Source organism: Pleurodeles waltl, chromosome 8 (genome assembly GCF_031143425.1).
Source record: "Pleurodeles waltl isolate 20211129_DDA chromosome 8, aPleWal1.hap1.20221129, whole genome shotgun sequence".
NCBI classification, from domain to species: Eukaryota; Metazoa; Chordata; class Amphibia; order Caudata; family Salamandridae; genus Pleurodeles; species Pleurodeles waltl.
The window spans coordinates 656,931,798-656,959,291 of record NC_090447.1 but is presented as its reverse complement, the minus strand read 5'-3'; the positions used below and the strand labels follow the sequence as shown (position 1 = coordinate 656,959,291).

General features: G+C 43.6%; 1 protein-coding gene across 11 annotated transcripts in view; it reads left to right on the top strand.

Annotated features, from left to right (window-relative positions):
* DMD (dystrophin) overlaps positions 1–27,494 on the top strand; it is a 6,960,831-nt gene that overhangs the window by 6,541,411 nt on the left and 391,926 nt on the right. For all 11 annotated transcript variants that reach the window (XM_069204760.1, XM_069204753.1, XM_069204756.1 and 8 more), the window contains one exon: positions 5,736–5,810. In XM_069204760.1, coding sequence (XP_069060861.1) covers positions 5,736–5,810 — 75 coding nt within the window. The remainder of the gene's footprint in view (positions 1–5,735; positions 5,811–27,494) is intronic.

Genomic DNA, 27,494 nt, shown 5'->3' with positions numbered 1-27,494 from the left:
TTATATCCCTGTCATTTCCATGTCCTGTATTTGGGTGGGATGTGAGAAGAGGCATTATAGAGTCCGGTGCTGCCACACTTAAAGTTGGCATGACTGGACCATATGCTACATCTTTGTTTTGATGGACAATCCTACATTTTGGCAGGGCTCTGATCAGAGGACAAGTACAAAGCCCAACAGTCATTGGGGCTTGAGGTAATAATGCTGTACACAGACAGAGAGCGCATAGAGTGAAGATCTGCACACCAGAATCAGATTTATATATAGACTATGCTATGACTGGATGGAGTTGTACCAACTGATGTGAGATGGGTTCCTGCCTTCAGTCAAGCACACACTTAAATTAGTAAATGATCCATTCAGTTTGCAAAGGGTCATACAGGAACATGCCTCTGAGCTTAAAGTAACCCCCCCAATTGCAAATGTAGGAATTAATCCGTTTTAGAGGAATACAGAAACAGCTAAGTTGAATGCCAAATTCACAAGAAACGTATTTTGGTGGACTGCGTCCAGGAAGTGTTACAGATACGTAGTTATGACGATTTTCACTTTTATCATAGCCTCCCTCCCTGCACTTCATTGTGTAGTTACGGCATATCTCACTGAAGAATTCAAGTCCTGTGTAAGCAAATTCTTTTCACAATTGTTGCATTTCATTTTTTGGGGAGTTTATCAAACATTTTAGAAGTAAGGTTGAAGGGAGATAAGATAAGCTGGTCAAGAAAAGAGTGCCTGTTAGACTAATTGTGCAGATTATCTGGATACCAGAGTGGTGGTATAATAATTCAGTGGACTTTGAAGGAGCAATGTCATTCATGGTGTAGCTGTAATATTCTCAAGCACTTTGTATTTAAGGGATGTGAACATTAACAGTGGGTAGAAACTCGAGCTCTTTTGGTAGGAATCCCACTGAACTAATGAAAACCAGGAGGTAAGCTGTCGACCTTGGACTGGAGTGTGTTTGTTCCTGCTGAGCTATATTTTTCAATGACAGGAGTATCCTTCTGGGATCAAATTTGATTGAGTATTTATGTGATGACAACATTTTGATTGGCTTTGTTGGCTTATAATGGGAAGATTAGGTACTGGTGCTATCTTTAATGGGGTTTGTGATTGTTCTGTGCCCCACTTATCCCCACATTCTAAAAGAAACCTGTAGAGCTGGAGCTGCCCAAATGGTTATACAGTGGTTTCTCTGGACCCTTTGAGATTTTGGGAAATGGTCTATTGCAAGGATCCAGGCATGGAAGGAAAGATGTTCCCTTTGTACTGTTTAACCGTAGCAAGCAGGACACGTTACTATTTACACTACTGTCTCTCCCACTCTTTCAAGACATTCACCAGTGCATCTGGAGACGGTGGGCTGAAGAAGCTGTGGACATTCTACCATCTATTTACTGAACTCTACTTTCTTCTCTTGAATAAACAAAAATGTAAGCTACGGGCCCATGGTGTGTTTGCAGTGATAAAGTGAATACATTCAAACAGTAAACAAGTGTACGTGAGAGAAATGTGGGATGATGACACTTTTAAAACAATATATATATTTTGTATGTGGGAATTGAGCCTTTCCGAAGTTTCTAATGCCCTTTGGTTGAAAGAAGAGGATATCAACACAGTCATATTGCTAAATATCTGATACATCAAGCTTAGGTCTATATTATGATTTTATTGACCAGGGACCTCTAGAAGGGCAGACTTTCTTGATATTTTTAATAATGATCACTTCCTTAAGTTGCTTTCTATTTTATTGCAGTCTTGCTCGTTGAAGATATGCTTCGATGGCAGCTGTAACGATCGCCAAGGATTAAAATAGAGAGCCGTTTGTAAATTTATAATGAACAATGGAATAAAGTTGGCAGCAGAGAGCAGAGGGAAGCTAAGCACAATAAAGGGCTGAAATTAACAGTCGAGACTAGAAAACTGAAGTCTAAAATGACAGAATCAGATTGATATGACAAACTGTTAATGATGTTAAAGCGAAGAAGGTGAGGATGAAGGGCAGACTTTGCTCTTGAAAAGAAATTGGCAAGGCAGTTAATTTCCTTGTAAGAATCAAGCACGCCCCCTTTTGAGCTCTCATAACAAGGGGCAGGCAGATTGTTCAAGTGACAGATCCCAGTGTTGTAAGTTTTCGCTGCCAAAATGAGCACTTGGAAACTGCCACAAGTCCGTTCCCTGCATTCTGACTTGACAACACGCTCTTGTTTGTAGATGACCTTCAACATAAAATCGGATTCTAATCAAACAAACCCTTGTGCAGACTTCTCAAAAATGTAGTTTTCTGGGAGATGGGCCTCAAACTGACTAGCCTGCAGACATAGGGGTGAAGAGTTCAAATAAAGGGTGATCTTTTATTACCCATGTCTGATTTCTTCTGCTGCATGCCCTGTGCTATAAGCAGGGGCGGCTCCTCCATTAGGGGGGAGGAGTGTCATCCCCCCCCCCAACCCCGCCAGCAGTGGCAGCTGCAAAACCTTTTCAAGAAACAATAATAAACGGTGCTTATTATCATTTTCTTGAAAAGGGGCGGGGCTTTGGGGGCGACGAGCACTTGAGGGGAATGCACAGAGCACTCCCCTCAGAGCGCATATGTGTTTGGCCAGCCATCTCAGGCTGGCCAAACCCACATGCGCAGTAGGCTCTCTCCAGCCCAGCAACTATGTTACTGGGTTGGAGAGAGCCCACACAGCCAATCCTGATGCTGCTTTGAGCAGCGTCAGGATTGACCGCAGGGCAGGCTGGGAGCCTGTGCCTGCAGCAAGACGGAGGAGCGGAGCGGCGCAGAGCGAGGTAAGTATTTTTTAGATTTTTTAAAATAATGTAATGTATCCCGCCCTATCCACCCCACTTCTATGAGCCGGGACTGGCTATAAGTCTCATGTTTTCCGTAGCTTGTATTCAGAACCCTTTTCAGGGTTCAACTGGACAAGCAAAAGCTTCAGGGTCCAACTGTGGGGGCTGAGGTTTGTTCCCTCCTCATGTCCCGGTGCTCTACTTACTTATAGTTCCTGAGCAACTAGAATAAGTACACCCAAGTACCCCTTCTGCACTTGACTCTCAGTGTAGTGGGGGATGAGAAGTCCAAGGGTTCTCTGGGTGGAGGGGGTAGTCATGGGGGGGAGCATAAATGCAAGTTCACAACTCAAAATACCTTCAATAAACGATTGCCCAATCAAATACTCTTTTAAGACAAAAAGAGGATTTATACAACTGTAATGCGAAATATGGAATACACAAAGAATACATAGAGACCCTGGGGTCAGGGCTCTCATGTTTAATAGTCAGTCCCCTCAGTCCCACTTCCCTGTCACTAGAGGTAGTGGTTATTCCCCATTCACTATAGGTGTCATTCAGGCTAGGCTCCCACTAGCACTCACAGTCCCAGAAGTTGCACTTAAGCACAGAAAAGTCAAATGTGTTCCAGAGCCAAAGCACTGCCTGCTAGATAGGTTCCCCCGGGGCCTTTTTACCCTTCCTTCAGTTTTACCTGCCCCAGGCAAGGATTGGCTGACCGGAGTCTGACTGGAGTCTCCCTGAGCGTCCCTCTCGTGGGAGCGTGGTTACCTCTGGTGAGTATCACACATGCAGCTATGTTGGGTTGTGGCTAGATGTCCTCAGTGCTCCTCTGATGTGCCTGTGAGTGTTGTTTAATCTTCCCCACAGGGGGCATGGAGGTAGATTCCAGTGGAACAGATAAGTTCTTAAAGGATAAGACAGTTCTTCCACGATTGGCTTCCAAGAGTCACACTATTGAATCTACTGCCCTTCATTGGCATTGCCCCTGAACCTTCTGAATACCATATTAAAACTGAAAATATCAATTCATGTGCCAACGCTGTCTTTAGCGCCATCAACCGTGTTCTGCTCAAGAGACCTTCAGGTGTAGCTTGCAAGATCACTAGACACCGCTCTGATAGCTCGATGGGTGATATGTGAGGGTCACAACATCAAATTCTTTCCATTTATTTAAAAGTGTTTGCCAATTTTTAGTCTCTCTATTCGATTACACATTCCTTCCACAATTCTCTAAAAAAAACAACTTTGTTGGATACTATGTTCATAATTAATTTTCTTTCAATATTTCTTGGTGTTGATTAACATAACTGCATAACATTTTCTCCACAGAGGGTTAGGCTAGAGAATTGCACCCTAAAGTAGAGGCCTAGCACCTCAAGGGCTGCAGCATTGACTCCCCAAAAAAATGGTGGTGGCAGAAGTGGTATCATGCTAACTTTAAACACCCATATGACATCACAAGAAGGGATAACATGGATAAAACAACGTAATAAAGTGTAAATATTAATGGGATATATTCAAAATATCACTGAACAAAATATTCAACAAGCAACCAAAATTATTCAAAATCATACTAAATTGAGAACGGGGTAGTGAGTCGCAAGGTCACTTCAGGGATGATATTAAAAGCCTTTTAATTTTAAATGCTACAAGAATCGCTGCAAAGCACCACACAGGTCTGCAGTGAAAAGGGCTACCAACCACAATCTCAAACAACACCTAATTAAGTTGTTGCCTAAATCCTTTATACTAATTGAAACAGCTTGACATAGGCAATATTCCCTCATCGAATCTGTGTACCATCCTCCTGGCATACTACAGAACAGCCAAAACTTGCTACAAGTTGATTTCCTCGTATGAAATTTTAAATGATCAAATCCACGCAGGAAGATTTAGTGATAAGTACCATAGTAGAGAAGAGAAGGGGTCAATTAAGAACGTAGAAGTTGAGAGATGAGAGAACCACGCACAATTTGGACTGTACGTCGGCAGAACGTTATACTGGTTAACTGTTTTCAGTTCAGAGCCATGCCTAGAATCAGCATGCTGAAAAATAATTGTCACTGTGGTGCCACACCTCCTTGTTGTGTTATCTATCAAACTTTGCGCAGCCATTAACACAAATCATAAGACACAAGTATTAGGAAGGAAGAGTCCCTTGCTTGGTGATGGACGTGTACCCCTGCCTTTACTACCCCAACTGAAACGATGTCTGTATTCCTGGTGCTGATTTTTGTTGTCATGGGCAAACACGCATCAGACGTGTGCACCATGACATAGGCCTGTCTCACGTACTGCAGTCTTGTTGGAATGGGAGGGTCGACCAAAGCACTACCTTCAGTGGTGAAAGGCTGTCAGCTGTGACAGGAGCTGAGCTGCACAAGTATGGTGTTTGCAGCATATAGCGTAGTGATCTGAGGCGCAAGCAGGCTCTTTTTACCTGTGTTGCAAGCTCACTCATGTAAAGTTCCGCTGCTGTGTACTTAAGTAGCCCTTGACTTACATCAAGTTAGAATGTAGTGGTGTGCAGTGTGTGTGTGTTGTAATCATGTGTTGTAATAATGTGCTCGGAGTAGGTGTGCTTGTGGATGGTACAATACATGGACAATTATGGGTTCCGTTTTGAGAGATCAGTGGCCGACTGGACGATTATGAGTCGACAGAGGCATCGCTCTGAAAGATTTGTGGATTGCTGCATTCCTATGAGCTGGGTGGGATACTGACTGGATGTTCAGTTACTCAGTTTCAATTTGTCAAATGCATGTATGCCTTGATCAGGTGCCCCGCTGTGAAGTATTTTCAAATGTATTTCTAAACTGATATAGAGATGCAAAGGCCATTATCGTTTATAAAAGTACAGATGTATTGTAAACACATTGCAGGTATTGCTTCAAAACGAACTGAGTAAAGTATATATTTAATATTTCTCTCAACAGCTGACCTGAATAATGTCAGATTTTCTGCGTATAGAACTGCGATGAAGCTACGGCGGCTGCAGAAGGCCCTGTGCTGTAAGTACCATCGATTTGCACCTTATGGAGACCTGTTTTTTCTTCTTCTTCTCGGTTTACCTTGCCGTCCCTCCCACTTAAGATCTGAACATGCGAATTACCTGAACTATTACTGGCACCATTAACACACTCCTCAAATACACCAAGTAGTGCATTTAGAGATAATGTTAGCAATTAGGCATATGCGATTCCTATGTGTATGCTGTGAAATGTTGCACAGAACATTTTTAGATGAGTGCTGAATCCCCTTGTTAGGCAGTGTGTCAATAAATCTTTCAAAGCTGCATTGCCATTATATACACTTTTAGTTACATATGCCAATTTTACAAGCCCCAGCCACAAGATAATAAACCAAAAACAAACTGTTTCCAACTACATCTTTTTGCATTTTATTTTTGACTATCCGTACTAGCATTATGTGTGTATGCATTGTTGTATCATATGTTTGGTTACTTCTATGTCACAACATGCAGAAGCATAAAAAACAACAATTTTTACTTTTCCCTCTCAAGTTTTGGTAGCATCACCATAGTGTAAGCTCTCAAACTATCTTGAGAGGTTTACCTTTGTTGTGTTTACTAGGGTTACGCAGGATGGAGGACTACATTAATGTAGCAAAGTTCTTTAAATTATTTTACAGAATTTACCAAAATAAAGTTGTGACATTGTCTGGTAGTATTTTCACTCATTTGAGCAAGAGTCAACATTTTGCAGGAAACAGTGCAGTCACAGAATTTTGCATAATTCCCTCAACTCTCACAATTGCCCATTGTTTTATTCACAATTATTCAAGAAAGGTAAACAAAACCTAAACACTCTCATTCTAGTTACCGGCACTTTGAAGAAAACTGATTTTTCAAGCAACTACCCTAAATTGAGCATGTCATATAAACTATTCCTAATGAGTGTCATGTAATGTAGTTAAAGTCTCACATTATGGGTTTCTGGTGGCATTTACAAACCACTCGACCTTCAGCCCCATGTTTGTCTCCAGAACCCCTCAGTCACAATAGAGGACCATATCACACCCCTCTGTCTCCCTCTCTTCTCTCTATCGTGATACAGTATGTAAACCTATCTTTCCCCCAACTATTACCATTTGCCGCACTACATTAACTTCACTTCAAGGTATACTGGGTATACTCACATTCTAAAACAACTTATTTCAATTTTAATAATTGATTTGTATTGGAGCCATTCGACCACGCAAGACGACTTTTTTCATATTGTTCATTAGTAGACATTTTATCAGCCTCCTAAAGGTTGGAGTTAGTTCCTCTGAGATTCGCACCTGTTACTTTCCGATTGCAGGCAAAAAAAACAGGAAAACCCTCCAAGAGAGACAAGCCAGTTAGCGGTGTTATTTAGCGTTTTTTGTGACCTCCGTATCACTTTAATGTTATCCTCAAATCTTTATTCCCTGCTTTTCGAGCCCCACTGGTGCTATGAAAAGCTCCCTCCTACCAGCATAATGTTTTCTCACATACCTATTTTATGTGTTACTGTCTGTTATTTACTCACTTGCATTTGTAAATATGCTTTTACACCCCCGAGTAATCTGTTCCTGCGTTTATCATTGCTTCTTGTTACAGTGTACAGCCCTTCGCTGCTCTTCGGGGCATGTTACGTTACTACCTCAATAAAATAAAAACAAATAAAATGCTAGATCCTTTTCCTTATCTTCCAGGACAGTCCCCTTCTCCTGATCTCTTCTTCCTCCTATAAGCCAGCTCAATCAGAAAATAAAAAGAAACAATGACTCAACAAGCTTTGGCAAAACCACTTGGTCGTGCCTTTTAGACAGCTTTGCAACTGCTTGTTTTGCTAATGCTATGCAGAATTGGCAAAAAGTGCATAGTATTTTATTAAAATATATTTTAATAATCTTTTAATAACAAAGAAAAAGGAGGTTAATACACACATTATAAAAAGTTAAGTTAGGAAAGATTGCATTTGTAACTATAAATAAAGTTTTAAAGGGGCATGGCCTGACAACATGACCGCGAGAACATGAGCTTCCACCAGCCGGGCGGTAAAATATATGATAATCCTGCAGTAATCCTGTGAAAATCCTGTCGCACCCACCCCAACAGGGGCACATTGTAGGGCCCTGTGCCCATCGACTGAAAACCAATCTCTGGAAGCCGTGGGGACCCAGCGCGGAGCCAGTGACCTGGAGTGACCCGCGTGGTGGGGGCCTGGGCTGACGCGGCTCAGAGGGCAGGAGCCGCACCACAGAGCCGATCGGCTTGGACCTGAGGAGGCTCTACCAGGTGGCTGACTGAACGCTGTCCCCTCTGGCGGCGCCAGGCTTCCCCGACTCCCTGGCTGACACATCGAGATCCAGCACTGGTGAGCGCAGCACTTGGGAGCCGGGGGCGGCTGGAGACAGAGCTGGGGGGGGCCGCCACCACAGCAAGTTGGTGCTGTTTCCAGCGACTTGCCGGTGGCATCTGGGCTCGGGGACCCAGCCCGAGCAGGGGTGAATGTGACGACATATGGGGGCAACAAAGCTGAAAATATTTAGAGCCCAGGGGGCACAGTGAGATGCCTCTGGGCTCCGGGGCTGGATTCACTGCGGGGGCACCACAATTTGCAGACTCATACTGCTCCCCTCCGAAGCTGCGGGTGAGCTGAATGCCTGCTGGTCCTGTAGCCTGTGGGGGCTGCTGTCGCGGGGGGGGGCACATGCATGGCACCTGCACCTTCTCACATAGACTGTGCGGGCGGAGCGGCGGAGGCACATGTGCTGTGCTGTGCCCTCGGCTGCATGGGCTCTGCTAGTGGAGTGGTGCTGGTTCCAGCTGTATCGGAACAGCTGGTGATGGAGAGCCACTGAGCTCAGTGCTATGGGTTCTGCGCGCTGTCGCTAAGGTCTTCATCTCCTTACTATCAGTGCCACCCATTGCGGACAGTATAACCCAGCCCTCCCAGTGGAGCTACGGTCATTGGGCGTACTTGGCTGACATTTCGGGGACACTATCGGACCTCTGAGTGCCCCTGCGACTTCCTGCTAACCCATGCTCGCTGCAATCTAACAGGCAGTATGGGAAAGGATGAGTCTGTGCGCTCGCATGCTTTGAACACTATCACAAAATATACAACGCCGCGCCAGCCCGCACAAAGACTAACGAGGCAGGTTGGGCCCCCGGAAGAGGATGACCAGCTTGAGGTGGGAGCGGAACCCACCAGGGCGGAGAAATTAGCTGCAATACATGGCACCCGTACCGCCTTGGAACAACACATGGACTCTGTGGCAATTGACATTAATCTTCTGCGCTCTGATCTTCGAAGGGTGGCAAACAAAGTCACAACAATGGACACAAACATCGAAAACTTGCAGGGTGAAGTCTCCACACTGAAGTGCCAGATGGTGGAGGTGAAGACAGCAGCGGCTGAGCTGGAGAGGCAGGCAAAGGATGCAGAGAGTCACTCTTGCCGCAGTAATGTTCATCTGTTGGGCTTCCCGGAAAGAGCGGAAGGGTCATCTGTGAAATAATTCATAAAAAATTGGGTGCGGTCTGCCCTCCGGCCACCAGGCCTTTCAAGTCTGTTCGCAATCGAAAGGGCGAACAGGGCACTGGTGCCTCCGCCCGGCCTGGGGCACCCACTAGGGCGATCATCGTGAAAATATTGAACTACCAGAACCGTGATTGCCTCCTGCGTGCAGCAAGGGAGCAAGAGATTCCCCAATACGCAAATTGCAAGATAGCCATTTATCCTGATTACACAAAGCAGGTACAAGAACGCCACAAGACTTTTCTCGCTGTCAAACACAAGGTCAGGGCACTGCATTTATGTTATGTGCTCCTGTATCCGGCGCGGTTGAAAGTCATCCTACATGACAAGGCAAATTTTTTTGATAACCTGGAGGAAGTAGGGAGTGGCTGGAGGTCGCAGACATTTCTACTGCAAGTGGCCCAGCTGGCCCTTACAAAGAAGTCTTTGGGCATGCGTACAGCAGGGGGCATCTCCCCGCTTGGGTACAAAGAATGCAAATCTTAATCCACTTGGAACGTAACAAGTGCAATTTGGGTAGGATGGAGCCATGCATCTCGCCACAGAGACTCAGCAATCTGGTGGGGGGGTCCCCCCCTCTGCAAGTGATCCCGGAAGGCTTGGCCTCACTAACTTCCAGTATACCAGTGGATGTGGTACCAGATACATTGGCAGACTGTGAGGGGTCACCGTAATAGTCCCCTTATTCGTCTGCGCTTATGGGGGTTCTTGATTCGTAAAAGTTGGGGGACCACCTAAGAGCGCGGGCTTCCGGTGTTGGGCAGCTAAAACCTAATTGTGCCCTATCCAAATGGTCGGGGAACTTCTCCCCAATGCAGTGTCTAATTTGGTGGGGACGCCCTGCTCACTCCTGTCGGTTGATACGATAATAAGCTGGGGGGGGAGGGGGCAGAAGCTTTTCACTTAATTACTACATGTTGACCGAGAGTATGAATCGCCTGGCTGGCGGAGTTTAGTAGGTATTTGTTGGTTGTTGTTGGACCACGGGGATGTGCGTTCCTGGCACACGCGGGGGTTCAGCTACAATAGCCTTGAAGTTACACATTGTTTGCCCACGGGTGGGAAGCTGTAAGGTTTATAAATGTTTGGTACAATTCTGTTTCTGTACCACAGCTGGGTACGGGCACTGTATGAAGAGGAGGTACAGGTGATAGATAATGAAACTAACACTTAGATGCAGCGTACTGATTAAAGGTTACTCACCTGGAATATCCGTGGCCTGGGAACCTATGTAAAGAGGTATAGAGTTCTGTCCCTACTTAAAAGGCACTGTATCGCTATTGCTTGCCTTCAGGAAACTCACCTTGATGATGCTGGGGTATCTAAGTTAGCACATAAGTGGGGAGAACAGATATACCATTCCTCATACTCTACCTACGCGTGGGGTACACTGGTCTGGGTTGCACCAGGGGTCCCATTTTCCCTCACTTTTATGGAGGCTGACATCAATGGCAGATATGTTTTTCTGCAGGGCTCACTAGATGGCTGGGAAGTGTCTGCTGAAAACTTACACTCCATATCCGGATGATTCAGTATTTTTGTTTTTAATACCATGCAAGATCTACTAATTCCTACCACTGATATACCTATATTTTGGTTGGGAGATCACAATTGTGTTCTGACCCCTACCTTGATCGGATGCCTCCTAGGCCAGGAACGAAACCAGCTATGTCCAAAGCCCTCATCGAGGTGATGCACAATCTGGATTTAAGGGATGTGTGGAGAATGTCCCATCCCAAACATAGGGTATATACTTGTCACTCCCCTACACACAAAACCTTTAGTAGGCTAGATAGAATACTGGTAGGTGGACTGTACAGACTGGAGGATCTAGAAATCACACATGTGGCCCGCCACTTGTCTGACCATTCCCCGGTTGTCTTTAAGGTGGTCTGGGGAGATGACTCACGCTATGGGAAGACCTGGAGCATGCCTCCAGACATTCTGGATGATATGCTGGGGTGGGAATCCCTGGGGAAAGTACTTGGAGAATACATGGAAGGTAATTGCGGGTCTGCCAATTGAATAGAATGGGAAGCTTTAAAGGCAGTTATGAGGGGTGCATGTATGGGCCTGCAATGTGGCCTACGACGGCAGCTGCACTCTGATATTCAGAAGAAGAAGGTAGTCCTTGCAGCGTTGCAGAGTGCTTTGACGGATGCCCGAACTCTTAGGAGCAGGAGATCCAAAGCTGTAGAAGGTTGGGTGAACTCTGGAACCGATTAGATAAGTATAAACTGTGAATGTGAATGTTTTGGCAAAGACTACATAAGGAGGGCGATAAATCTAGCAAGTTGTTGGCCTGGATTCTCTGTAGAGAGCAATCCCTTCTGCCCATTAATTGCCTGGTTAATCCAGACGGCAACAGGGACGCATCTAGGTCGGGCATATTGTGTACGTTACAACAGCATCAAAAGGTCTATACGGTGGATCCAAGTATCAATAGGTTTGGATATGCCACTTACTTTGCGGCTGCGTGAATGCGAAGACTGTCTCCATTCGTGGCTGAACAATTAGATGGCCCACTGACTCTGGAAGAGATTCGGGATGCATTGCAGGCACTGCCGCGTTCTAAGGCTCCATTGGGGTGATGTTTTCCCCACCAGAATATTACCAAGCCTATTCTGAACTCCTTGCTCCGCGACTACTGGAGGTTCTGCAGGAGGCGTTCAGGCTGGGCAGGTTGCCCCAGTATATGAGGGATAGGGAAATATCTATGTTACTTAAGCCGGATAGAGATACCACTAACCCATCTGCTTATACTGATACCTTGCAAGTCCCTTGCTATGCATCTCACAAGACAAATGCCCATACTGGTACATGAAGACCAATGTGGCTTTATTCCCGGCCACAGTACTAGTTTGAATCTGCACAGACTAACACATGTGATGCATGAGGTCTGACACCAACGGGATGAACTGGCCCTGGTGGCCATTGATTTGGAGAAGGCATTTGACATGCTAGACTGGGGCTATCTGCTGGAGGTTTTGCGTGTCATGGCATTTGGCCCTTATTTTTGTGGTTGGGTACGCTTATTGTATGAGGACCCGCATGCCTGTGTATGAGTGGGGGGACTTCTCTCTGGCGTGTGGTCGTTGGGCAAGAGTACGCGACAAGGCCGCCCACTTTCACTGTTGCTATTCGCACTTGCGATAGCACCCATGGCATTCAAGGCGGGGCGTGGGTTGCAGCCGTGGGGGCTACAGACAAGGGGCTACTTGTTATGTACTCTTCTTGAATGCAGACAATGCTTTATTCTGTTTGTCCTCCCCTAGGGATGCGGTCCCGGCTCTCTTGCACATCCTGGAATAGTTTGATGCCATTTGAGGACTGCGTTTGAATAAATCTAAGTCACTGTTGTTCCCACTTGCAGGTTTGGCCTCCATTCCCTCTGGCCTGCTGTCGGAAGTAGGACTTAGTTGGGATACCTCAGATTTTCATTACTTGGGAATTAGAATTGCATTTACCAACACATTGCAGATTGCGCTAAACCTGGAAAAAGTAATTGAGGGCCTAAAAAAATCAGTCACATTTTTGAACATGTTGCTACTTTCACTAATGGGCCGGCTGGCAACCGCTGAGATGTTCCTTCTTCCCAGGTGTCTATACACACTTCAGAACTCACAGACTATAATCCTGCAGAGGTATTTCCGACAATTAGACTCTATTCTCGTCTCACTCTTATGGGCAGGTAAAAGGCCTAGGGTTGCCCTGCCAACCCTAACAAGGCAATATGCTGCGGGTGAGTTGGAAGCCCCGAGGCTGGCTTTGTATTATTATGCAGCACACATTCAACATGCTGCATGCTGGCTGAGAACTGGGAAAAACGCCTTCTGACTTGCGTGGTGGACGTGGAAAGGCTGCTAGAACTACTAATAGAGGGACAGAACATGAAGCAAAGGGCCCGATATTTAGTGCAACAAACGACAACTCTTTGGCACAAGTACTCTTAAGTGTGCTCCCTTCCATCGTGAGCTCCTGGTGTGGATTCTTAAGCCAGTCCGTCATATGATGAACAATATGTCCTTTCAGCAATGGCGTGGGGGTGGCTGTGAGGTGCTGGGCGCCATTTCCCAAAATGAACAGTTTCTTTCTTTTGAGGAGACTCGGGATGCCTTCTCGCTGGGGCAGTCTCAATTCCTTCAATATGAAGGGCTGGCTGGTGTCGCACGTGAAACGTGGGTAACTTTTCCTTATGCACCCAAAGAAACACATACACTGGGCATCCTCCTTAATTGTGGCACAGGCAATCACCTGATCTTCTTGCTGTATAAAGCCATGCGCTCGGATGGTGCGGGCCTGCCACCGCCGGCCCGACCGGCATGGAACCGAGACTTCACTGCCCCACTGTTAGAAAGTGACTGGGCACGAGTAAATACTCTCACACAAACAGTCGCTTATAATGCCCACTTCAAATTAGACATTATTACTTCCTTCATAGAACATATGTTACTCCTAGTGGGTTACAGAGGATTTCTGTTGCTCGATCTTACGCTTGCCCAAGGTGCGGTGGTGGCAGACTTTATGCATCTAGCTTGTCACTGCAGATCAGAACGGGACTTCTGGGCACAAGTGGCTACAGAAATACAAAGGGTGGTGGGTTTGATCAGATGCCCCAAAACAGTCTCCTTGGTAATATACCCCGTCCAAACGGTAGGAAGATGGAATATAAGTTTTTCCATCTCTCTTTGGTGTAAGCGAAACGCAGTGTTGCCATAACGTGGATGGGCCGATAGGGCCCAGACTATAACTGCTGGAGAGCGGACACTATGGAATGAACAGTAGCAGGAGAAATGCATATTTAAAAAAATTGTCATGATGACAAGGCCCCGATGACATAGCTGATTGGCAAGAGATATAGGCAGTATTCACCGATCTGGTCTCAACCCTAACATCCTCGGATAGTGGGAATGAAGATCCGGGGGTACATGCGGGGGTAAATGCGGGGATATAGAATTTGGGGATTCGGAGGTGTCCTCCCAACCAGTTGAGGGAAGGGGGGAGAATGTTGAAGTCTCTGCTAATGACGTGAGGTGGTTTATGGGAGGGTGGACATGGACATGAAACTGATGTGATGTTGTTTTCTATTGTATAGTGGTATTAACAGTGTTTGTCTGCCTCCTTCTCTATGTGCTACCCTACGACGCAGCTGTATGTTTTCAGTTAAAACATAAATAACATTGTGTTTGTTTTTTAAGTTTTAAAATGTTTGGTAGTAGTAGTGCTAAATTGTACAGGTGCAGGATGAACACGCTCAGATTGACTAATGATGTTAAAATGTCCCAAAACACTAGCAGTGGTTCTAGGTAATCTTTACACCGTCCACATGATCATGAAGGTCTTTTAGAGTAATATTTTTTATCAGCTGTTGAAATACTTTAAAGGTTGTGATGATTGTCAGCTTTGAATGTAAGTGGTCAGTGGAACCCAAACACCTGACATTAAGCTTTAGCATTTAATTACGGCAACAACCTGATTAGAGTTAGATCCGAAATTATTTTATGAGCACTCCTATATGCTCAGCCTTACATAATGTTTACATCTGGCAAGGAATGATGTACTCGTTATGTTTCCGCGGCTAAAAGAGAGTATACTTTGTGTAGTTGTTTCCGGTGCACATCCATTGTTTCTACATATAATTAGTACATGTTTAGGCGCCCAATGTAAACATTATGTCAAAACAGAGCACATATGAGTATTAAAAGAACTTTTCTTATGTAAATCTGATTTTACGTTTGTTATTTAATGTGAGCACAGCATCATGGTAGGCTTTTACTGTCTACTAACAGGTTAATTTCAAAGCAAACCACGATCATAGAGTCAACAGAACGTGAAATCCTTTGGAAATATTGATGCGCCTCGTGGAAATATCATCCCAAAGTCTCCCATGATCACACGGATGGTGTAAAGATTACCTTAGACTGTTGCACGTGTTTGAACTTGGTAACAGCATCACTTAAAAGTTGTTCTCTACATAGCCAGACAAGCATGTTCATGAAAGCCTTAGTGGTACACGATAAAACACGAGTAAACCCGTGGTCCTGGAACAATTTTCAGAGTGGAGGTGCTGCTGTCAATGCTGTGTCCCTGAAGTTATAGGGATCGTGAAAAACTTCACACAAAAAACACATGTAGCAAATGTGCCATGCCAATTCAGCAGGACAATAGTAAGGGTGCAGTATGTAGCCGGTAGTGCATTTTGGGGAACTGGTGGGATGGCGCACTGTCATTCACACACAGCATATTTTCAGTTGAAATGGTCACTAAATGTGCATAGACGCAGTTTTACTTGTAAAACTATATTGCACTCAAACGATAATGTATGGAAATACGGTTTCAGTGAATGTTTATCATTTGCACATTACCAAGTAAAGTGTCTTGATTTGTGTTGATCCTATTGTTATCTTTGTTTCCATCACACTTAAGAATTACAAACAAGTACTTAATTTGTTATTTCTTATTTGCTCATGTATTTTAAAATATGTATATAGTTCCTTTACGGGTATTGATGTTGTATGCTACAAAATAATTGACAGCCTACAGCCTTTCCTTTCACTTTCTGTACCCAAGTAAGATTGTCACTTAGGTCACTTTACCAAAATCCCCTCACTTAGCAATCAGAGAAATAAAATTAAACACAAGTTTCGACTAAGTAGCAATTTCTCAGAAGACACAGCCTGGCATTTGACCTCAGTCTTTGAATTCACATGAAATGTGACAAGATAAACGCAGCATTTAAATACATTGTCTTGTTTATTCACCTTCTGAACGCCAGCAAGGTTATTTTTGTGGGTGCTGCAGACCACCCCTCTAAACCCTCTCCTGCAGCCTTACTTTAATCACCTATGAAGTGAATATTACCCTAATAACTTAGCAAGTAATTATGCTTTGGGTGAAAAATTGTCCACGTTTCACTCCATGGAAACAATACAAGACAGTTACTAAGGAGCAGTACAAACATTGCCTATAAATGCTGCAAATACAAGCAGTGTCAAGTGGCACTCTCCTATCAAATGCTTAACAACAAGTGCTACAAAACGTTCCCTGATGGGAAGGTACAACCTGAACCTTTTTGTGAAGTTCCTTGGGGGAAGAGGGTTGTAGCTGGGCAGTGGGGCTTAGGCTAAAAATTAAAGAAGCATGGACTTCAGCGAAAGAAAGCCTGACTCCCCACCCGCCACGTGACACCCCAGGCTGTGACTGTTGGTCCTGTGTCACTTAGGAAGTGGGTCTGCTGAATTTGTTCCCCCATAATCCAAAAGTCATGCAAGTCTTTTTGATACAAATATCCTCAGCTATCACAAAGTTGAACACAAAGAGAGAAACATGGAAAAGGGATGAGAGACCACACACTGGAGGGAGGATGGGAGTCAAACGCAGTACAGGGGCAGCATCACAGCACGAAGAGTGGAGAAAAACACTAGGAAAACTAATGAGAAAAACGCGCACTCTTGAGGAGTGCTTAAAATAAAAAGTTGTGCTTGTACTATGAGCAGTGGAAGGACACAAGTAATGAGGCTATGCTCCAGAGGAGGGGCATACACAAGAAGAGGAAGGAAGCCCATGGGAAGGGCAGCTGTCCGAGTAGGATGCAAATAAATGAGTGACAATATAGCCAACCATTGGTAAGGAATAGACGGAGTTGAAGGCCCCCGTAAGTTAACAGTATATCCCACTTAAGGCAGCCCATGCTCTGTCTAATAAGCTTCGATCCAAAAAAACATGGATGCCTCCTTTTCCAGACATTAGTGTTGGCAGAGGCAGGGCCAATGCAAGACTAGGGCAGATGGGGCTGTTTGCCCCAGTCCTGTGCCTTTTAGAGACCCCCCTCATGTTACAACACATATTTACATAATAAAAAGCAGGCCAAACCTATTGCGTTGGGATGCAGCTACCCCAGCAACAGCAGTAGGTGGCGCCAAAGACTGTGTTTTCCCTTTTTCCTAGCGTACACGTTTATTTAATTACAAGCTGCCCTCTGGATCGGACACCTAGGAGGGACCTTTGACGCCCCCAGCCCCACAAAAGCCTCTGATATGCTTGAGCAGAGCGACAGAGTGAGGTTACTGGATATGCAACTGGAATGAATCTATTTGACAATTAAGTACTGGCAGCAAAAGAAAGGTTAATCATAATGGTATCCAGGGGCAGGTCCTTCTCAATGGCAGAGGGGCTTCGCCCCTCTGGCCAAGAGCCAGGAGATGAAAAATAAAACAATATTTTGATATTGTTTTATTTTTCATCTGCTGGCTCAGCCAGCAGTACAGGGAGGGCCCCGGGAGGATGGGGGTGGGGTGTGGAGGAGGGGAGAGTGCACCTAAATGCGCATGTGTGTGTGGTCAGCGGTCTCCGGCTGGCCAAACACACATTCGCACATAGGTTTCTCCATCCTGGCTGTGTTGAAGAGCCGGGCTGGAGAAACTGCACAGACCCCAGACATGTGTCTGAGTGGCAGTCACTGCCTCTCAGACCAGTGCTGACACTGCTTTCATGCTAGGTTTAGTATGAAAGCAGCACCAGGATTGCTGGGGAGCCTATGCTGGTGTCCCAGTGAATGCTGGGACACCAGAAGAAGAGTGACAAGCGAGGCAGCAGGAGACAGTGGGATTTTTTTTTCTGTTTCCCCACCTCCCCATTACCCGCCGCCCACCCCCTCTTGACATTTGCGGCAGCCGCTCCTACAGGAAACCTATACAGTCGTTTAATCTCATTGAGGGTAAATCCCTTTTAGGTCTGCATTTTAACAAGTTGAGAAACATCCCTTAATCCTTAGTCTCCCATATCTAGACTACTCTGCATCTTTTTCAGCGTAATTTTACGTTCTCTGAGCACTTAAGTCTTTCTAATGTTTTGGAGATTCGTTTTTCTTTGTGGTCACCACCTTCGGAAATTTTTTACTATCTTGAGAGTTTGTGTTTGGTTATCAAACACGTTTGCGCTGTTTTTAACCTTTCCTGATAGGATCTGTTTCTTTTACCTTCATTTTTTGCTGGGGTTATTAAGGTCTCTTTTTTCAGGCACTTACCTGAATCTAACAGGAGGAGGGTTGATAGAGATGATCATAATGTCTATTGCATGATCGTGACACAGCTAAAAGCTATGAGTACTATTGAGTCCATGAACAGTAATTCCTGAATGAGTGACAAACCTGGTTTTTAGGCTGTTCTGGCTTATAGTGCCAACTCCCGTTCTCTGTGGATGATGCAGTGAACGTATATAGTCCCCAGTACATCGGTCTCTCCATTAGAAGCTCACCATTGCTCTTTTGGAGAATCTACCCTTACAAAATGTCTCTTTAAATGCACAAGCGGTTATAATAGACTTCAGTCGTCAAGGGTGGGGGCGAGAATACAAGTAGTTGTTGTGAATGATCCGTTTTCCACGCAATACACATGCCATCATGAACAGTGCTCTGGCTGTCCCTTTGCATTCCAGACATAAAACCAATCTTCAACTTTAGGTAACTCTCAACAGTGTGGCTATTAATGTTATGGGGGCAATTGGATGTATTAGAGGGCACCTCATCCTCGTCAAATTTACTTTAAGCCGACTGGTTTAGCTTTCATTAGATCATGAACATGCGTTTTTTACCTATCTGCTTTCTTGACATCCGAGCATCAGTATAGGAAAATTGAGGAGGTGCATGGAATGGCCCTTCATTTGCTAATTGGAACATGTAATGACCCTTCATTTGATCATTTTAGCATGTAAGAGATGCAGAGGCTGTGGATAAGGATTAATGTTTTCTTTATAACAACCTTCTTCAACACTTGGGTTTCTCCAGGAAAACCTACAATTCTTTAAGTCCCACTAACTTGACTTTGTCCACCTCAGAGAAGGAAAGTGGAAACTGTTAATATAAAATGCCTGGTGGGTTAGGGGTCAAATATATTGAAATAAAGACTTCCTATACATTTTCACAGTTATGGAAGCCTAGAAATCACTTACACACAACTCAACCAGATTCTTATACCTTAGTCCGGTTTTTCAAATTTGGTGTTTAGGTGTTTAGGATATTGCATTTCGATCTCATTGTTGGCCCGAATATCTGGCTTAAGACCAGCCGAACAGAGTAAACATTTTGGACTTAAACACGCTAAAAATTACATTTATGGAGTTGCTTACTCACTAAATAAGTTGCACTCATCCTCCCAAAGAGTTACAGTAGATGCGGTCCAGTCGGTTTATTTTATTCATAATGCAATAGTTTTAGCTGTCAAACCTGCAAGCATTTGATGCTGGAAATCTCACAGCATGTTTCTTGGCATTTGCCATTCATCAAAGAAGAGTGTTCTTTTACTTTGGGCATCCTTACATGTTGGTTAAGCAGCTATGATTAAAACCCCCAACAAAGTGTAGGTATGTCCTACATCCACAGACAACCAATTGACCTTCTTTGGCCTCAGAAGGTAGCATTTAGATGTTTCACATGTGTAAAAGACACACTGAACATATTGCACCAGAACTCCCAAAGCATTATGATCAATGTATTTCGAGGACCCTATTTTACATTTTCCTCCAATTTCATTTGTTTTAGCAGTCACACATGCTCAGCCAGTGCTACAAATGCCCTGATTCATGGTTCTTGCAAATGTAGGCAGGTCACACTTAATAGACCCTTAGTGATGGTTACTAATGATACAGCATACCAGGTGTGCTGTTAATGAGGTCAGTGGGTCTTTACACCCAGCAGAGGGTAGAAAGGTTAGGCATCAAAATTCATATGACAATTCAAAATGACAGTATGACCCATTTGGCTATACAAAGCAAACTCCAGTTAGGAATAAAGTTAAGAACTTTATTACAGACTAATATTTAAATGTATGTAAACGATTCTCTGTAACGGTTCCGGGCGGGTCTGATCATGACTCTGGTTGGGACACCCCTTGAGGTCCCCGAATATCTGAAAGAGGTAGTATACTGGGGCAGAAGAGCAGCTAAAGGCACACACGGAAAAGACAGCTATGGACAGGCACAGGAAAGTAAAAGCAGAGCAACCATTGTGTGAACAAACAGGAAACGAATTACTAATGGACAAACACGCTGGGGTTGTACACAGAGTAGGGCGTAGAACCTCCCACAGAACAGGGAATGTCAATGCCTCTGTGCAGTTTGCTCTTACAGATAGTCACCCTGCCAGCCCCATAGAAAGGAGGCAGCAGAAGTAATTCTGTCTCTGGACCCTAGAGCACAAACAAGGATAGTACTTACATACACAAGACATGCTCTTGTGGGTCCAGCTGGAAACACAGTGGCGATTCCTGAGAAAACAGCAATAGCACACTGTCACTGTTAGGCACGAAAGACATCGTATAACACTAGACAAGGATGGGGGCTGGAATTGACTCCTGGAAACCAGGAGCCAACCCCAGTGCAAAGGGGGACACTTATACACTGGTGAAGACTGATAGAACACTTACCAGACACAAATAACCAAGAAGAAACGGAAACAGAAGGGAACAAACTAGAGGCAGAGTCAAGAACTAGGAACAGGCTCAGGCTGAAGCAAGGGGGGGACTAGGACTTGAAAACTGGGCACAACCTTCTGGCTGGAACAAACAAAGATAGGACTGGGAAACTGAGAGCAGGCTCTGGCTGTTACAGGCAAGGACAGGGCTGGAATACAGGGTGTAGGAATAAGCAGTAAACAGTACTGGGAAACAGAGAGCAGGTTCAGGCTGAAACAAGGCAGGAGCAGGACAGAGAAACAGGGAGCAGGCTCTGGAAGAAACAAGCAGGTACAAGGCTAAGAGATAGGTAGCAGACTCTGGCTGGAACAATCAGGAGCAGGGCAGAGAAACAGGAAGCAGGATCAATCTGGAACAGAACAGGAACAAAACTGAAACACCATCTGATAAAGGGTCTGTAACACAAAGGAATCAAACTCCAATGCACGACGGGGATCTTGAGGAAATGGCTGCTTATAAGCATTTCCAAACTGGGCTGCACAGGAGAAGTCTCAGGTGTGTGTAATTTCAGACACTTGCAAGTCCTGGAGGAGAGGATCCGGTGAAAAGGAGCAACTGGACTTCTCCCATAGAAAACAATGGGAAACAGGATCCAGGCTTTCCTGGCTACCAGGCTGTGCATTATGGGATTCGCAGTCCCAGGAGGCAAATGTAGTACTACACAAGTATACCATGGCGAAAAGAGAAACAAACAGGAGTCAGCAAAGGACTCTAGATAAGTGTTCAAGGTAATTCCCAGGCTTCTGACAGTCCCCTTACAGCGCCCCCTAGAAATGTGACGACAGAGTCATAACATTCTCAAAACAAGACTAAAGAGATACAGAACAACCACAGGTTTCCCAAGGCGTTGAAAGAAGTTTTAATGAACTAACATCAAAAGGACTGAAGTAGCAAAAATGTTATTGCTAGCCCTGACATCATAATGGTTATCTAATTGTGACAATCTCTGCATTTTGTTAACTAAAGTTCTAATAGATTTGCTGTAAAGTAGTGCACGGGAAGTCATATTAATATGCATTCACCGTAACTCACTAGACAAAAGTGTTGTGATATAGCCCATATATTTCTTGTTTAATCAGTTAATCTATTACTATGTTGTTGTTCATGGTGTTAATAGTGTGCACTAAAATAATAAAATAATTAACAAGAGAAAAGTTTAAAATGTTTCAATTCAAAAGTTGAAGATTATAGTTTTGCACCACACTACAAGCAATGTATTAACATAATTATTTAGTTTTAAATCTATTGTAACCTGAACACCGACAGAGCCTATTAATGTTGAAGTTATAATTTTGAATGTTATATGCTGGCTTGGTAATAGATGCTCTATTTGGTCTACACATAATGAGACTGAGAAACTAACCTTGAGCCTATTTCATTCAGAAACTGTGGAATGTACTTTGTTTCAACCTGCACTGGTGAGCTAAGATGGATGGTTTTCCCATGTTGGTTATGGGAATTTTCACTGCAGTCCATGCCGCATGACTGACTTTCAATGGACAATTACACCTTCTGAGTCATATTGAGTGATGGATGGAAGAATCATTTTGCATTATGAACTTTATCATACCGTTCTCCAGTTGGACTTTGTCCAGACTTCCCCACTCTTCGCTTCTTGCTGGACCCCTTGGACTCTGAGAGGTATAGACCTCTCGACCCTTACCCATGCTTTTAAGAAGCTTTGCTGAAACTTAGAACTTTTTCCCCTGACCCAGAAAAGAAGTCTCTTGATCAAGCTTCTGGCATGCTGATGCCTTCTCTTTTTACCTATTTTGGTCCCACTTTGATTACTTACCTTTTGTCCCAGATGTCATTTTTACAAATTATTTTTGTCCTTTTTGTACTTTTTGCCACTTGTGTTTAACCCAGCACATGTTAACATGGACTTGATAATTCGTAGGGTTACCCCTTGCCCAGGTTACTAAATTGTAGAATTCAAGCTGTTGTATATTTAACATAAATAGAATGTGTTTGTTTTCCCCTTTTTAATTTTTCTCTTTGCCTTTATGTGTAGCATTAATTGAGTGCTTAGTCTTTTTGATGTTAGTTCATTTGAACTTCTTCGGGAGGTTTGGATAGCAATTCTGTACCTTTACAGTCTTGTCTTGAGAATTATATATATTATTCCGAGCCTTAATCTGTAATAAAAACCCTTGGGCTTTATATCAGACTGGAGTTTTCCTTGTGTGACCACATTGGCCATACTGTCCCCCTAAATTGATTTGCTGTGAAGGTTGATGTCTCAGTCTCCACACCCTTATGATGGGTGAAAAGATTTGTTAACCTCGTCCAAAGCATAATTCTGAAAAGGAATATACTCCAGCAAATCTAAGCACTCAACAATAGCAATACAGAACATCAACAGAATTATCTGATGATCTGAAAACAATGCTTAAATAAACTGGATAGCACTTATGTCAATTTGGGAACCATCTAAGTTAGCTAGTTAGGGCAAGGGAAATCTGTACATATTAGCAAATCACATGTTAGCATGTGCTTAGCTACAACAGAGTAAAAAGAAAATAGAAGACAAATAATTTGGAAACAACATCTGGGGCAAAATGTGGCTAACCAAGGTTGACAAAAAGTAGGTAAAAAGGGAAGTCATCAGCATTTCAGAAACTCAGTCAAGAGTCTTCTCCTTGGGTCAGGGAAGATTTCTTAATCTCCTCGTCTCAGGCTTAGGCAAGGGTAGAGAGATCTATATGTCTCAAAGTTTAAGGGAATTGTCTCCTAAAAGGAAGGATAGGAAGAGTGCTCAAATGGGGTCTGCCGCTAAACCGACTGGGGAACGATATATTAAAGTCCAAAATACACAATGATTTGTCAGTCCGTCACACCACAGGAATCGGAAGATTTAACTGTCCAATCATAGTCATTCATACAACTGTAACTTGAAACATCAGGAAAGATGCCCATTGCCATTGTGGGAGAGACATCCATTTTAGCTCATCTGTATGATTTAAAACAATTGTATATCATCCATTTACACAGTTCCTCAATACACTGGGTTACTTTCTCAGGCTCACTATTGATAAAACAATAGGGTATCTATTTCCAAGCTAACATCTCATGGGAATGAAGTCTGAAAAGAATTTCATGTTAACAAGAATGACTTAACTTTTTCATGCATTTCATGAAACAGGGCCTTGCAGGCCTCATAGTTGCAAACTAAAGTGAATTAAAATGGCATATTCATTTATATCAAGCAGGGCACATATCACATTCAAAATTATGAATTAATCATTAATGAGCTTTGTCAGTGTTCACGTTACAGTAGATATAAAACAAAATATCTCTGTTAATACAGTTTAGTGAGTATAATGCAGAGCTACAAATTATTTGACAGCATTTAACATTTAAAGAACTTCATTTTAGAAACTCATTGTCATTTTTGTGAAAACGATTAACATCATAAGGAAACATATGAATTCATCACATTAATTGATAATCCATGAAGCTTTAGGGCTATACCATATCACATAAAATCATTGTTCTCCAGTGAATGCACGTTAACATAGGCTTTCACTGCACAATTATACAGTTAACTTGTTAGGACTTCAAATAACAAAATGCAAACTCTGTCACATATAGATGATTACTGTGACGTCAAAGGTAGCAATAACATTTAATCTACATCACTAATATCATTGATTAAATTACAGATTGGCATCAGCCACCTTGCATTTACCATACTCCTTATTAGAGTGGCCTTGGTACCTATATCTATTTTAGCTGCTTAAAACCACATAGTGGCTCATGCACACTGATTGACAGCATCAGTAACAATGTGCCAATGGTTTTGAAAATTCCTGGAAGAGGAGGCAGAGACAACTATGGCTAAGGTCTCTTCTTAAAGGAAGTGAGGCGGCATCGGCAGGACTTTCTTCAGTCCTCACACACTTGTGTACTGCTGGATAAGTAAATTAGATACACACGTTTCTGAGAGAAGAGCACATAACAGAAGAGAATCATATAGCGTGGGCTACTCTTAGGACATGAACTATTGAAGCCACCTTGCATTCTATAGCATTCTCCCATACTACTGTGCCAGCAGGACGATTTTTCAGTCAGAAAAATTTAGCAATATGAATGGTACTAAATATTTTTTGGTTCATAGGTTTTGCTCCAGGTCTTCCACGTTTCTAGCATGCATAGATGTAGAGCACATGCTTTGCATACTGCTGCCATATAGAGTTGAGCTCAGAACATTACAGTTTGTTTGAAGACAATTTTGAGGAGATTTGTGTTACCCCCTCTGAAACTCACCATGCATCAGAACATAGACCGCACCTCTGATTTGTTTTCTGCCATTGTGCTTGAACATGTCTTTGACTCAGTTCCAGCTGCACATCAGACAAGAATTTCAGTGCCGGAAATCTGGAAAAATCAAGGTCTCCTAAAGTGGTATTGAGGCTCATTGAATAACCACATCCACCTCAAGAGCAAGTTGTCGTAAGAGCCTGGGTCAAGGTCATAGGAGAATGACTCAGTTGAGGGATGGTGTGGAGAACACTCCGTTTAAGTTTTTACCCCTCTTCCAACAGCAAGTTCTCATGGCCAAACCAACATCAGGTCTGTCACAAATCACAATGACAGCGCCTGCTCGGCAAGTAGCATTTTTTGTCATAACAAGACCGCTCTGCATTAATGCAATATACATAGGTGCACTATGCAGAAAATTAGCACTAAGATTCTACTGAGTTGCATTCTGCTAAAGTAGCTGACAACTTTCCTGATTTACACTCCAGTGATGACTTGAAGGATTTTGGGGGTTCATCCGGCACTGCAGAGGTCCAAGGGGAGCAGAATCCTATTTATTTGTGCTCAGAAACTCCTAAGTCCATAAACAAAAGGTCTTCAGTGGCCCCAAGCATACTGTAAGGTTTTTTGAGGCCTAACACTGATAACCAATCGCAATACCCTCCAGCAAGTCCATACAAAGGATTTTCCCTCTGAGGATCTACTTCTGGAAGACCGTTGGGTCCATGGAAAGGAACGGTCTCTAGAAGCACTGTGCCTTACCTGACCAGCCACCTCTCAAAAAGGCTCAACAGTTGGCATCAGCCACTGTTTATGAGACCATCTGAAGATGAAAGAAGCCCTCTAGACCAGAGCACAGAACCTTAGAGGTGCCCTGGGTCCAAGACACACTGGAAACTCCTCAAGCTTGAGACACAACACCTCACAGTTGAGATAACTCCAACACACTGTCAGCACTGAAATCCATCTCCATGCTGAAATGCATCTCAACATCTGGTGAACTGAGCAGCCAGATACACACCAGAGAGCCATTTTTGTAGACACTGACACAGGACACATTGTTGCTAGGCCACCAAAATGTTACCAACCAATCACTTTAAATAGTAGACTTAAATTTAAAGAAGCCGTTTTGCAAGACACAGGCCATTCTGTATACCTAAGAAAGGGATGGGGAATATTGCACCCAAAACACTATCAACAGACCTCTCCACTACACTTCGTGCAATCCGGATACTCAGACTGCAAGGAAGAGCCACAACTACATATAATACCATCTCATGATGAGCCTGGCTTCGTTAAACAATAAGGCAATGCATGACAAGATTACTGAGTGTATTTTAAGGTAGCTCCTCTTTAGAACCTTATCATTTAAGGGCTTACCTACTAGATGACAAGTATGCCTATCATGCAAACATGCCTAGGGCTGACGCACATTATAAAGTGCAATTGCATGTTCAAGAAGAAGACATTTTCATAGGCACTTACAAAACAGAATTCCTTCCAGCATTTAAAACAATGTTTACATCAAATGAGACCCAGAGAAAGTCTGATTGGTAACACATAAGGCGGACTAAAAAACATAATCCAGTGCAATAGACCCATATACCACCTGATTCCTTTGTGGGACATACTGCCTGTGAAAAGGTGTTGATACAGGGAACAAGGAATACTTCGCAATGAGATAAAGAAAGCAAGAAAATTGATACAGAAGGGAAATCTTTTGTAGCGTGAGGAAGTGCAGAGATGGATAATGCTAAGTTAATAGCCCTTCTTTAGGTTTACAGTAGAATTCAGCAGGAAGAGGATGAAAATGTTATGCAGCATTTTCCAGGTACTTATACAAAAATGGCCAAAGACATTATTAATGATGTAAATGTCATCTCCAGTACAAATGTTACATTTGTGTTAATTGGTGGAGAAGTTGCCTCAAGGCAAATAAACTCATTGCTGTTTGGTCATACCTGGCTTTGTATATCTGGTATCCATCTTGAGGTATGTCAAGACCTCACTGGCTTACCATTTGAGTGTAAATACTTACTTGACTGCCATCAAGAACAATGTTAGAGAAAACAAGAACATTGATGTAGCCAAGCCTATTGGTGTCCTGCAGCATCAGCAATCCAAGCCAGAATTTCGTATGATGTAGACCAGACCAGAACCAAAAGTGGGTCCTAGTACCACCAGCGGCAAACTTATTTGCAACAACAATCTTTCAAGAAAGCCTGCGATCAGTTTTACTGTGACAGTAAAGCAAAGTTATCTTTTGGGGAAATTGGAATAGAGGTGTCAAAGATAGATAGCCAGGGTAGAGGTACCTCCCCTACCAAACAGTGACTTACTATCCATTCCCATTTACACCTAGGGTAGGGTTTTAACTTCCTGAATGGGAGGAGGAGATAACCTCAGGTCAGTGGGTGTTATCCATGATTTCTTG